This window comes from Perognathus longimembris, unplaced genomic scaffold (genome assembly GCF_023159225.1).
Source record: "Perognathus longimembris pacificus isolate PPM17 unplaced genomic scaffold, ASM2315922v1 HiC_scaffold_5383, whole genome shotgun sequence".
NCBI lineage: Eukaryota > Metazoa > Chordata > Mammalia > Rodentia > Heteromyidae > Perognathus > Perognathus longimembris.
In genome coordinates this window covers 7,913-20,544 of record NW_025960804.1, presented here as the reverse complement: position 1 = coordinate 20,544, position 12,632 = coordinate 7,913, and the positions used below count along the sequence as shown (strand labels likewise).

Here is a 12,632-nt window from a genome sequence, read left to right as displayed (position 1 = left end):
AGCACTCTGCCACTTGAGCCACAGCGCCGCTTCTGGCCGTTTTCTGTATATGTGGTGCTGGGGAATCGAACCTAGGACCTCGTGTATCCGAGGCAGGCACTCTTGCCACTAGGCTATATCCCCAGCCCAAGGGGGTTGTTCATTTTGAACATGCTTCAATCGTTTCTTTCTTTGTCCATCCTCTCCCCCCGCCCCCACCCCCCCAACCATTTTCAGTCCAAGCTGTGAGCTCCTGGTTCCAATCATGATTTACCTCTGCATTCCCGCTCCTAAATCAACACCTAGCACCCAGCACCTCACTGGCTCCTTGTTCAATTTAGATAAATGAGACCGGCCTTCTTCAGGTTGCTGTTTACATTCTGAGCCTTTGATCGGGGGCCAGGCCACCTGTGAAATTCCCACCGAACTGAAAACCCCCACGGCCGAGTTACCAGCAAGTAGCTCTGCCCGGATCCCACACCCCAAAACCCACACCCAGAGGCTGAGCAGGCCCCAGTATGGAAACCGGGGAACCCAGATGTAAGTCCAGATGTGGACTCCTCCTCCTCCTCCTCCTCCTCACCTGCGCCCGGCCCCTGGGGTCGCCACAGACACTGAAGATTCCACAGGTAAAAGAAAACAGCCTGGGGTGTGGGGGAGGGGAGCCCCAGAATTCAACAGGAGAGGTGGGGGGGCAGGGGGTGGGGGGCGGGCACAGTGATCCCTTGGGTATTTTCCATCCAAGCCTAGAAAGTACTGGGTGGTACTGAGTACTGCCCAGCAGAGAGGGGAGAAATCTAACCGCGTGTTCTTGGGGAGCAGACGGAGGGCAGGGGGCCTCACATATGTTAGTGAAAATAGTAATGATGACAGTAGGAATAATAATAATGACGTCTTAGCATGGTAACTGCATTCCTCGAAATTACATATATGTATATATATTTGGCGTTAGCATGATGAGAAGAGGTGTATGAGATGTTCTCGGTATTTAAGGGTGCTTCTTGCCAACTCAGTACCCCGAAATCTACATCTTTGGTGTCTCTCTGTCTCTCTGTCTCTGTCTCTGTCCCTCTCTCTCTCTCTCTATCTCACTCTCTGTATCTGTCTGTCTGTCTGTCTCTGTCTATCTTTGTGTCTGTTTCTGTCTCTGTCTGTCTCTCTCTCTCTGCCTCACTCTTTCTGGAGTGCTCTCTCTCCCTCTCTATCTCTATCTCTGTCTCTTTCTGTCTCTCCTCTCTCTGTTTATCTCTGTCTGTGTCTGTCTCTGTCTCTTTCTGTCTCTCCTTTCTCTCTCTGTTTATCTCTGTCTCTTACTGTCTCTCCTCTCTCTGTTTATCTTTCTCTTTCTTATTGTCTTTCTTTCGCTCTGTTTATCTCTCTCCCTATCTCTGTCTCTTACTGTCTTTCTTTCTCTGTTTATCTCTGTCTCTCTGTTTCTTACCATCTCTCCTTCTTTTTCTCTCTGTTTATCTCTGTCTCCCTGTCTCTTACTGCCTCTCCTTTCTGTTTATCTCTGTCTCTCTGTTTCTTACTGTCTCTCCTTCTCTCTCTGTTTATCTGGTCTCTGTCTCTTTCTGTCTCTCCTTCTCTCTGTTTATCTCTGTCTCTGTCTTTCTGTCTCTCCTTTCTCTCTCTGTTTATCTCTGTCCTCTGTCTCTTTCTGTCTCTCATTTCTCTGTTTATCTCTGTCTCCCTGTCTCTTTCTGTCTCTCCTTTCTCTCTCTATTTATCTCTGTCTCTTACTGCCTCTCCTTCTCTCTCTGTTTATCTCTGTCTCCCTGTCTCTCTCTGTCTCTCCTTTCTCTCTCTATCTCTGTCTCTCTGTCTCTTTCTGTCTCTCCTTTCTCTCTCTGTTTATCTCTGTCTCTGTTTCTTTCTGTCTCTCCTTCTTTCTCTCTCTGTTTATCTCTGTCTCTTTCTGTCTCTCATTTCTCTCTGTTTATCTCTGTCTCTGTCTCTCTGTCTCTTTCTGTCTCTCCTTTCTCTCTCTGTTTATCTCTGTCTCTGTCTCTCCTTTTCTCTCTGTTTATCTCTGTCTCTGTCTCTCCTTTTTCTCTCTGTTTATCTCTGTCTCTGTCTCTCTGTCTCTTTCTGTCTCTCCTTTCTCTCTCTGTTTATCTGTATCTGTCTCTCTCTGTCTCTCCTTTCTCTCTCTGTTTATCTCTGTCTCTGTCTCTCCTTTTTCTCTCTGTTTATCTCTGTCTCTCTGTCTCTTTCTGTCTCTCCTTCTCTCTCTGTTTATCTCTGTCTCCCTGTCTCTCTCTGTCTCTCCTCCTTCCTCTCCCCGTCTCTCTCTGACCCTGTCTGCCTCTCTCTAGAGGACCCCGGTGCCGTGTGGGGCCCCGTGTGGCTGACCGACGTCCAAGCGGCGGTGGACTTTGTCGCGGCGGCCGAGGTGACGCTCATTGGCTTCTTCCAGGTGGGTACCCCGTCCCCTGCTCTCCCATCCTCCCCTGTCCCTCCATCCTCCCTCACCCCGGGTGTGGCCCCCGAGGGAACCGTGACAGTGACCGTGACATCAGATGACATCGCCGTAGGACGGGGGAGAGCCGGCGTCTACTCTCAGCTTGTCCACGAAGGCCTGTGACCTTCCAGAAGGTTCCATGTCTGCATTGCCACCGTGTCTCACACACACACATGCACACACTTGTTTTAAGAGCTCTGGGCTCTCCGGCCACGTCGGGATCTGCAGAAGAAAGCCATGCTCAAAACCCCCATCACCCTAAGAGCCCCAGTTTCTATTCCTCACGGCACCCGAGAAATAGACCCCAGCGTCCGCCCGGCTTCTGTGAGCTACGCAGCTCCTCTTCATGATGGACCACACCTGGCACCTGACCACTGTGACTTGTTTTGTTCTGTCGGTCCCGGGGCTTGAACTCAGGACCTGGGCGCTGTCCCTGAGCTGCTTTTGCTCAAGGCTGGCGCTCTACCGCTTGAGCCACAGCGCCACTTCCGGTTTCCTGGTGGTTCACTGGAGATGAGAGTCTCACGGGCTTTCCTGCCCGGGCTGGCTTTGAACCGCGATCCTCAGATCTCAGCCTCCTGAGTAGCTGGGATGACAGGCGTGAGCCACCCACCCAGCTCTCTCCGGATAAGGGAGGGAGACATGACACAGTCCCAGGTCCCAGGGGTCAGGGCCCCCCTGGGAAAGGCAGGGTCCAGGCGGGGCCTGCAACCCCGCCCACGGCCACCAGAGGCCAGCACCGAGGCCTCCAAGTGTCCGTTTGCCAGGGCTGATTAGAAAAGAACCCATGTCCAACCAGACGGCACCCCTGTAAGCCCAGCCACTCAGGAGGCTGAGATCTGAGGACTGGAGCTCGAAACCAGCCTGGGGCGGGCGGGGTTGGGGGGGGTGGTTGATCCCCAATGAACCACCCGAAAGCCACAAGTGGAGCGAGCCACTGACCAGCATTGGGTGGAAAAGCTCAAGGGACAATGCCCAGGGGGGCTGAGCTCACACACACACACACACACACACACACACACACACGCACACACACTGTCCATCGCCATTCCACCTCCGCGGTGCTGTTCCTTGTCGTGTTGTGTTCGGTTGCTCTAGGATCTGGAAATGCCAGCGGTGGCCACGTTCCGCGGCCTGGCCCCGGACTTCCAGGATGTGCCCTTCGGCATGGCCAACGACTCCGAGGTGCTGCGCCATTACAACATCACCGGCAATGCCATCTCGCTCTTCCGTCTGGTGAGTCGGGGGGGGGGGGGGGGGAGGGCAGATGGCGGCCACCCCACCCCCACCCCACCCCACCCTCCCAGGCCCCGGGTGGTTGATTCCTGCAAGTAGAAAGGACGCCATGTATCCGGCTCCTGAGGGCTGGGTGGGTTGCCAAGTTCAAGGGCAGGGATGAGTCAATCCGGGCTCGCCAGACAGGTGTGGCAAAGCAAGGGAGAGAGGGACAGGAAATGGGACACCCCGGTGGCCCATTTTGGGGGGGGGCATTAGGGAACCCCAAAAGGTACTGAGCACTCCCGTAGCATTCACCCTTCCATCTGTAAAATAAAGGGGTTCGAGTGCCTCCTCCCCAAGGTGTTTTGAGCTCCACCATTTTTTGGGGGGGGATGGGGATTTATTTTATTTTATTTATTTATGTATTTTTAAAATTTCTATTGTCAAACTGATGTACCAGAGCCGTTACAGTTTCATACATTAGGCACTGGATACATTTCTTGTACTGTTTGCTACCTCCTCCCTCATTCCCCCTCCCCCTCCCCCTTTCCTTTCCTTCCCCCCCACCCCATGAGTTGTTCAGTAGATAGCTCCACCATTTTGCGCTTTGGGGTGTTGACATTTGTCACAAGCCCTCCTTTACCACCAACCCCACGCCCCCCCCCCTCATGATGGACAATAGTAACAAAGACACCGAATGTGTTTGCTGTGCTCAGACATCTTACAATCTAAGTTACTGCGCCATATCATCCGACGGATTCTAACGTGCTCGAAGGAGAAAAACACTGTGGACGATCTGATTACGGGGATAAAAAATGGGAAGGAGACCACGGAGCTAGGAAGCAAAGGAGACAAAATCTGGACGCTGTAAAGGAAAATCATGGCTCCGGGGGCGATTTTGTGTTTGTTTTAAAGCGAGTTCAGTTAAGGAATTGATGAACTGGCCAATTTGGCTAGCCCGGGCGGGGGGAAAAATGTACTGGCAGCAAAGGGCTCTAAGACAGACAGACCTGATTAGAGACATGTGTTGGAGAAGTTAGAATCCCACAGTGGGCTTGTGCTTACTTTGATTGGCATGGGGAAGCCCCGCCCCTCCTCCCCAAGCCTTTAGATGAGCAGAGTCACCTGAACACCAAGGGGTTTTAACGAGATGGTTCCGCAAACGATGATTCCGCATGGAAGAGTCTTGTGCGACAGGCAAACGGAAATAAATAAAATAGAGAAGGATATGCACCACACGAAAGGCCTCCAGGGGAGAGGCAGCCATGGAAGTGAAAGGAAAAAGACAAGCATGGGCGTGCATGCCTGTAATCCCAGCATCCAGAGGCTGAGGCAGGTGGGTCAGGAGTTCAGGACCGCTTTGGAGGGGCCACAATGCCACCCCCCCCCATTCCAAAATGAAATGAAAGACGGCGATGGCACTCATTCGATGGGTAGCAAACAGTGGATACCCAAAGGGGGTGACATCTAAAAAAAAAATCAGAGAGTCTTAACATAGTGGGGGCAGGTGCGGAATTCGGGGTTGCTGGTTCTTTGGTTGGTTGTGGGGTTTTAGAAACCGGTGGAACATTGAAGAGAAGGCTTTACGCCCAGGGTTTTAAGCCTCCTTTAAGCCGGGTGTGAGCCTCGTTTTTCCACTAAGCTCCCCCTCTCCCATCTGTGACATCTTTGACGAGGACGACGGATAGCAGATTCACACCCCCCCTCCTCTCTCTTCTGCAGTTCCAGAAGCTTCCTCCTTTCATTCTTCTCACTCTCTCCATCTTGACACCTCCTTTTTAGTGTCAGCACTAACCCACCCAATTCTCTTCTCCAGCCAGCAGTGGAATCCATGCCCGGGGGAAGCAGAGAGGTTCCGTGCACAACTGCACCAGAGTGTCTAGAATATACCCAACACAGAGCCATCCCGGGACACGGTGACCCTAAGTATCTGTCATCCATCAATGCTAAAAACCCCACAAATACACCTTCTGCTATACATTTTAGGGGGAGAAAAGCAATGTTCCCCTCTCTCAGTTCTCAGGGTGGGATTCTCTTTGCAGTAGATGATGCATAATACTTTCTTACCCCCATCCCGCAGATTTCCTATCCCGGTGTGGTTTCCAGAATGTATTTGTTTATAAAATAATGAAATAATCGGGCATGGTTTCAGAAGCATAGCAACCTTGGAGAGGGGTGTGTGTGTGTGTGTGTGTGTGTGTGTGTATGACAGCACTCCCGCTGTCTGGGAGGGTGATGGTCTTTCTGTATCCTTTCTCTTCCTGGCCTGCATTCCTCAGGTCCCAGACACCTGGCTCTGCTGGAACTTCCTACAGTCTAGTTCTGGGAAGTCTGGGTGATTGGTTGCCAGGAAACGCAACCCCAGGGCCCGGGCTCCTGGCTGGGGTCAGCTAGGAAGCAGCTCAGGCACCAGACCTAAGAGTTCCTAGAAAAACACCAGCAGGAAGCCTTCGGGTGTGTGCGATACTGAAAGGGCCCTGATTGGGAGTCAAATAACATGATTCGGGTGGTTGCAACAGGCAGCCTTAAAGTACAAAAGCAACAGCCAGCTGGCAAAGTGTGTGTGTGTGTGTGTGTGTGTGTGTGTGTGTGTGTGTGTGTGTTTGCTGGTCCTAGGGCTTGAACTCACAGCCTGGGCGCTGTCCCTGAGCCTCTTGGTGCTCAAGGCTAACACTCTACCACTGAAGCCACAGCGCCACTTCCAGCTTTTGCTGAGTAGTTGATGGGAGAGAAGAGTCTCACTGACTTTTCTGCCCAGGCTGGCTTTGAACCATGATCCTCAGATCTCAGCCTCCTGAGTAGCTGGGATGACAGGCATGAGCCACCAGGCCCAACTTTTCTTTTTGTAAAACTTAGTCCAAGACCAGGACTCGAACTCAGGACCTGATGCTTTGCTCGTTGGCCGGTGCTCTACCAACGGAGCCATGTCTCCAACCCCCATCTCCCCGACTCTTGAATCAGGGTAGAAGCTGGAAGTAAAAAGCCTCAGGGGAACTCTGACTGAGACATTTTTGTTTTTCCTCTTGCCTTTCTAGTTCTTTCTCGAGCTTTCTAACTCGGAACCCTGTGAATGTCAACCTTGAATAGGCACAAAAACAGATTGGGTTGTTTTTTTTTTTTTTTCCATTCTGGGCAGGGTTTTCTTTAAGAAACACGACGCTTCTGTGCATTTCAGCTTTCGTTTCCTCCTACATTTAAATGGAGGACAAACGCGGTCCTAGTGCGGCCATGACTAGAACACACAGCAGGTGCTCAGCAACCATTCTAGAACAAATGGACGGTAAGAAGATGGCTGCCTACGTTGAGGATTTATCAAATTAGCCGTCAGAGTCGAGCAACGCTCGGGGAGGCTTTCATTAACCCAAGGGGAATGATCTTGAATAAAAGTAGGTACCAGGGGCTGGGGATATAGCCTAGTGGCAAGAGTGCCTGCCTCGGATACACGAGGCCCTAGGTTCGATCCCCAGCACCACATATACAGAAAACGGCCAGAAGCGGCGCTGTGGCTCAAGTGGCAGAGTGCTAGCCTTGAGCGGGAAGAAGCCAGGGACAGCGCTCAGGCCCTGAGTCCAAGGCCCAGGACTGGCCAAAAAAAAAAAAAAGTAGGTACCAGCCAGGGGCTGGTGGTTCACACCGCCTATCCCAGCTGCTCTGGGGGCTGAGATAATGCGTGCTAAAGGAAATACTCAGAGGGGTTCTCTGGGCAGCGTGGAGAGACATTTCAGACAGGTCAACGAGGGCCTAGTGCCGTGGCGCATACCTGTAATACCAGCTATGGAGGAGGACAAGGAAAGAGAATCGTAGTCCTAAATCCAGCCCTGGGGGGCAAAAAAAAAAAAAAAAAAGCATGAGATCCTATCTGAAAAGCAACTAGAGAAGAAAGGGCTGGAAGCGTGGTTCAAGTGGTACAGCACCCACCCAGCAGCACAAGTCCCTGAGTTCAAACCTTAGTACTGCTAAAAATAACCAAAAAACACGAAGGAAGGGAGGGAGGGAGGGAAGGAGGAAGGAAGGAAGGAAGGAAAGAAGGAAGGAAGGAAGGAAGGAAGGAAGGAGGGGAAGACAGAAATTGCAGGAAGAAATAAATAGAAGCTAAAATGTAAATGTGTGCATAAACGTGAACATCTGTTAACTATTGCCGCAATGGTAACAACAGTATCTCGAGAAGTTTAGAATTCAGCTGCCCCCCCCCCAAAATAATTTCTTAATTGTGGTGCCAGGAAATGGAGATGGATTCGACGGTTCTAAGTGCCGATTGCTGCAAATTATTAAAATTAGTCATTGTTAATATTAGTCATTAAATCAGAATATAGTACACAATATCCACCTACTGACTCTGTATTATCATTGTTAATATTAAACTCCGGTAAGCAAAGCATGTAGGCCCAATAATTCGGTACTCATTTAATTATTTATTATTAATTGATGAATAATGAAGTGTTATCACTAACTCACAACAATTCATCGTTAATATTAAATTCTGGTAAGCAAAGCATGTATGTCTGATAGGTCAATGTTCATTGGATTATTCATTACCAATGAATATTTAACGACAAATAGTAGTCATTCGTGATTCATATTAAATCCTGGCAAGCAAAACATGCCCGTTCGATAATTCGATATTCATTGGATGATGCGTGCTTCGTTAATTAACCACGAAGTGTTCTCACGCAATAGCAATTGATGACTCCTAACAACTCATTATTCATATTGAACCCCGGTACGTGAACCATGTACGCTCGTTAACTCAGTGTTCAGTGAGTGCTCTGCTATTCTTCAGTCACGACTGGCTATTATGCAATAATGAATCGTGTCAATTCCGCATGTCCGAATCTGCCTGTGGGTGCTGTCTGGGCGGCCCGGGGCCCAGAACATGAGCAGGGATGGCGTCTTGCTGATTTCCCTGTGGTCGGGCTGTTCGCCCAGTCGGTCCCTGCTGGGAAGCAGTGCACTGTGGGGCCAGGACGGGACCACCATGGTCACCAGGGCGTCCTCTGCTCTGTCCCCAGGTAGACAACCAGCAGCTGAACTTAGAGGACCAGGCCCTGGCGGGCCTGGAGCCGGCCACGCTGAGCCGATTCATCCGCACCAACAACTTGCGTCTGGTGACCGAGTACAATGCCATGGTGAGTGGAGGGGGGGGGGGGTTAAGGGAGACTCCCCTGTCTTGGGGCAGATGTCTGGGCTATGGACCTGCCTGGAAAGCAGTTGAGGCGCCATCTTGGATGTTGGTCCAACTGGGCTACTGGCTGAAGACCAATCTGTTCACCACGTTGTGAGTAATATCTCATTCTCTCTCTCTCTCTCTCTCTCTCTCTCTTTCTCTCTCTCTGCTCCTCTCCTTCTCTCTTGGCCACCCTTCCTTCTTCTCTATCTTGCTCTCTTCCTCCTTCCCTTCTCTCTTCCTCCTCCTTCCCACCCTTTTCTCTCTCCTTCCCCTCCTTCTCTCTCTCTCCTTCCCTGCTCTCTCCCTCTTCCTTCCTCCTTCCTTCCCACCCTTCTCTCTCTCTCTGCATGTCTCTCTCCTCTCTGTCTCCCTGTCTCTCTCTCTGCATTTCAATTCACCAGACGGTGCTGGGCCTGTTTAACACCATGATCGAGATCCACCTCCTCCTGCTGATGGACAAGGCGTCCCCGGGGTTCCAGGAGAATCTGGCCACATACCAGACGGCGGCCAAGCTCTACCAGGGAGAGGTGAGCGGGCGTGGCCCCCCCAGAATGCCCAGCGTCAGAGCCTAGGGGAAGCGATGGGCACGGGGAGGTCGCAAGTTAGTCTCTGAGATGACCCTTGGAGTAAGAAGCTCATCCTGAGCATCCACGCCGACGGTTGGATCATGGCAGTTAGAGTTGAATATGAATCGTTCTGAAGAGGCGCTTGGTAATGTGAAAGGCCTACCTAATCAGACCTTCTCATGGTGGTTCAAATAATGTATTTTTTAAAATATTGGTGGGTGGAGAGGAAAGAAAACAGACACACAGCCAGGTGCTGGTGACTCACGCCTGTCATCCTAACTACCTGAGGGGCTGAGATCTGAGGATCACAGTTCAAAGCCAGCCTGGACGGAAAAGTCTGTATGACTCTGACCTCCAATTAATCACCGAAAAGCAAAGCAAAGCCTGGAAATGGAGCTGTGGCTCAAGTGGGCCAGCCACAAGCAAAAAAAAAAAAAAAAAACAAGCTAAAAGGCAGTGTGCCCCGGCCCCGAACTCAAGTCTCGACAGCGACACAAGAATCATTCATTCATTCAACAAAGGAATAAGATAACGAAGCCACCCAAGATAGATTTATTGAAACTCAGCGGAAATGTCAGTCAGGTAGCCCCGGCCGTAGATTCAAGGGGTGAAAACCCAACCGTCACATTAACTCTTCTTGCATCTCCAACGTCATTGCTTCGCTGGCATCTTCACTTCATTTCTTCCCTTGTGCAGATCCTCTTTGTTCTGGTAGACAGTGGCCAAAAGGACAACGGCAAAGTGGTGTCGTACTTCCGGCTGAGGGAGTCTCAGCTGCCGGCCTTGGCTATTTACCGGACACTGGATGACCAGTGGGACACACTGCCCATCTCCCGAGTGGACGTGGAGCAGGTGAAGGAGTTCTGTGGCGGGTTCCTGGCGGGGAAGCTGTTGGTAAGTGGAGAGGAAGCGAGCTGCAGGTGTGGACTCCTCCTCTGGGCCTCCCTGCTAGGGACTGCTTCGTGGGGGGGAGGCTGGGCGTAGTGGCTCATTCCTGTAATCCCAGCTGGGTGCAAGTAAAACTAAGAGGATTGTGGTCCGGGGCCAACCTGAGGCAAAAGCTCAAAACCCCATCTGAAACGTAATTAAAGAAAAAGAGAAAAAGGTCAGGGGTGTGGCTCAAGGGATAGAGCGCCTGCCTTGCTAGGCTAAGGACTTGAGTTCGAATCTCGAAACCGAAACAGAGGTGTTCTACCGGGCACCCATGGCTCAGGCCTGTCATCCCAACCACCACTCAGGAGGCTGAGATCGGAGGATCCCGGTTCAAAGTCAACCCAGGCAGGAAAGTCCGTGAGACGCTGATCTCCAAGGCACCAGCAGAAAACCGGACATGGGAGAGTGGCTCAAGGGGTAGAGCGCCAGCTTTGAGTGAAAGAAGAAGCTCAGGGACAGCGCCCAGGCCCTGAGTTCAAGCCCCAGGACCAGCACACATGCGTGCGCACACGCGCGCGCACACACACACACCACACTCACAAACACAATAATAATAAATACCCGTGCTCGTTTGTTTCAGAGAGAAGATGGTAAATCAGAAGACACCAGCCCTAAAGAAGAACTCTGATTTCTCCGTCCTCCTCCTCCTCCTCCTCCTCCTCCTCCTCCTTCTGCTGACAACAGCACATCTGCTACGTAAAAGGAGCAAGTCACACTCCTGCTACACCAGACAGGATACACACACACACACACACACACACACACACACACACACGTTCCGGGGTGATGACTCCATTCCATCTTCCCAATCTTCCTTCTTCTCCTCCTCTCTTTCAGCTTTCTTCACTACAGCCCTTCCCGCGTGAGAACATGGCCAGCCCCCTTCCTAGACATCCCGTTGGCTGTGGTGAGGATGGGGCCTGCCATTCCGGAACCTTCTCTGTCTGCTTGGGGTTGTCTAGAGATGGAAAGTCCACCAGCTTCCCTAATGACATGCCCTTCCTTCTCTGACCCAGAGCCAGCAATCGAAGGATGAAGGACTTGTCTGAAATTGTTTTAGGATATGTTGTTGTTGTTGTTGTTGTTATTTGGGACTTGTGTATGTGTGTGTGTGTGTGTGTGTGTGTCAAAAGTTAAGTGATGACTCCAAGTTTTGAACTCAAAAGAAAGGAACCAAGTATATGAAAGAAAGAAAGAGAGAGGAGGAGAGAAAGGAAAGAAGGAAGGAAGAAAGGAAAGGAGGGAGGGAAGGAGAAAAGGAGGGAGGAAGGAAGGAAGGAAGGAAGGAAGGAAGGAAATTAATTTATGCTGCTTAGCATTTCCCATCTTCTGTGTGAATCAACCACTCAAATAAATAAACAAGTAGCCTATCAGGAAATGGAAACAAGAGGGGTTTGTTTTTTTTTTCTTTATTGCTGTTTTTGTGTTCTCTTTGTCTTGTGTGTTGGTTTCTCTGTCTTTGAGAGGGTAAATGGAGGCACAGAAATGGAGGGACAGAGGGGGAACAAAGGCAGCTGTGGTCCTCACTGGACACGACGCGGAAAATGAACTCGACAACTTGTGGGTGGGGACGGGAGGGGAAAACTGGGAGAGAGCGAGGGAAGGGGGGGCACGGTCCAAAAAGAAATGTACTTGTGGGCTGGAATGTGGCCTAGTGGCAAGAGTGCTTGCCTCGTATACATGAAGCCCTGGGTTCGATTCCCCAGCACCACATATACAGAAAATGGCCAGAGGTGGCGCTGTGGCTCAAGTGGCAGAGTGCTAGCCTTGAGCGAAAGGAAGCCAGGGACAGTGCTCAAGCCCTGAGTCCAAGGCCCAGGACTGGCACAAAAAATAAGATAAAAGAAAAAAGAAAAGACATGTACTCGTGACCTGACTTAGGGAACCATCTCCCCTCTGTCCATCACCTTTACCATCACGATAAAAATAAATTTTAAATAAATACCAAGGCGATTCCATTCCAGGAGAACGTCACCACTCCCCACCCCCGCCTTTTTTTTTTTGTCTGTGAACAGCCAGCTGCCCAGCTAAGCCGAGAGGGCACTGCGCACTGAGTCCTCACTGAGACCCAGGCCCGGAGCGACCGATCGGTGCCAGGTCCCCCCCGGGGGGTGGCGTGCGGGGTTGGGTGGGAGACTGTCCAGCCTGATAACCACCACTGGTGTAGCCAAGATGCTGGGGAGTCCATTAGGGAAAAGGTTCAGGGGTTGCCAGGGCGGGGTGGGGGAGGAGGGGGGGGACACTGGCTCCCAGACAGACGGGCTGGGACTAAGCAGGTGTGGTGTGCGACTCGACCCGACGTAGG

General features: G+C 51.3%; 1 protein-coding gene across 1 annotated transcript; it reads left to right on the top strand.

Annotated features, from left to right (window-relative positions):
• Positions 1-529: 529 nt before the first annotated feature.
• Erp27 (endoplasmic reticulum protein 27) lies at positions 530-11,049 on the top strand. Its single transcript, XM_048337406.1, has 7 exons — positions 530-608; positions 2,298-2,398; positions 3,542-3,679; positions 8,671-8,787; positions 9,230-9,355; positions 10,091-10,288; positions 10,908-11,049. Exons 1-7 carry the CDS (start codon positions 530-532, stop codon positions 10,953-10,955), a joined length of 807 nt encoding a protein of 268 aa, XP_048193363.1. The 3' UTR covers positions 10,956-11,049.
• The last annotated feature ends 1,583 nt before the right edge of the window (positions 11,050-12,632 follow it).

What these genes read in the sequence shown, in the direction of transcription:
- Erp27 (XM_048337406.1), top strand. Translation starts at nt 530, where the DNA reads ATGTGGACTCCTCCTCCTCCTCCTCCTCCTCACCTGCGCCCGGCCCCT. An exon ending in CCATCTCGCTCTTCCGTCTG is followed by an intron (nt 3,680 to 8,670) that starts GTGAGTCGGGGG and finishes CTCTGTCCCCAG; the next exon opens with GTAGACAACCAGCAGCTGAA. An exon ending in TCCTGGCGGGGAAGCTGTTG is followed by an intron (nt 10,289 to 10,907) that starts GTAAGTGGAGAG and finishes CGTTTGTTTCAG; the next exon opens with AGAGAAGATGGTAAATCAGA.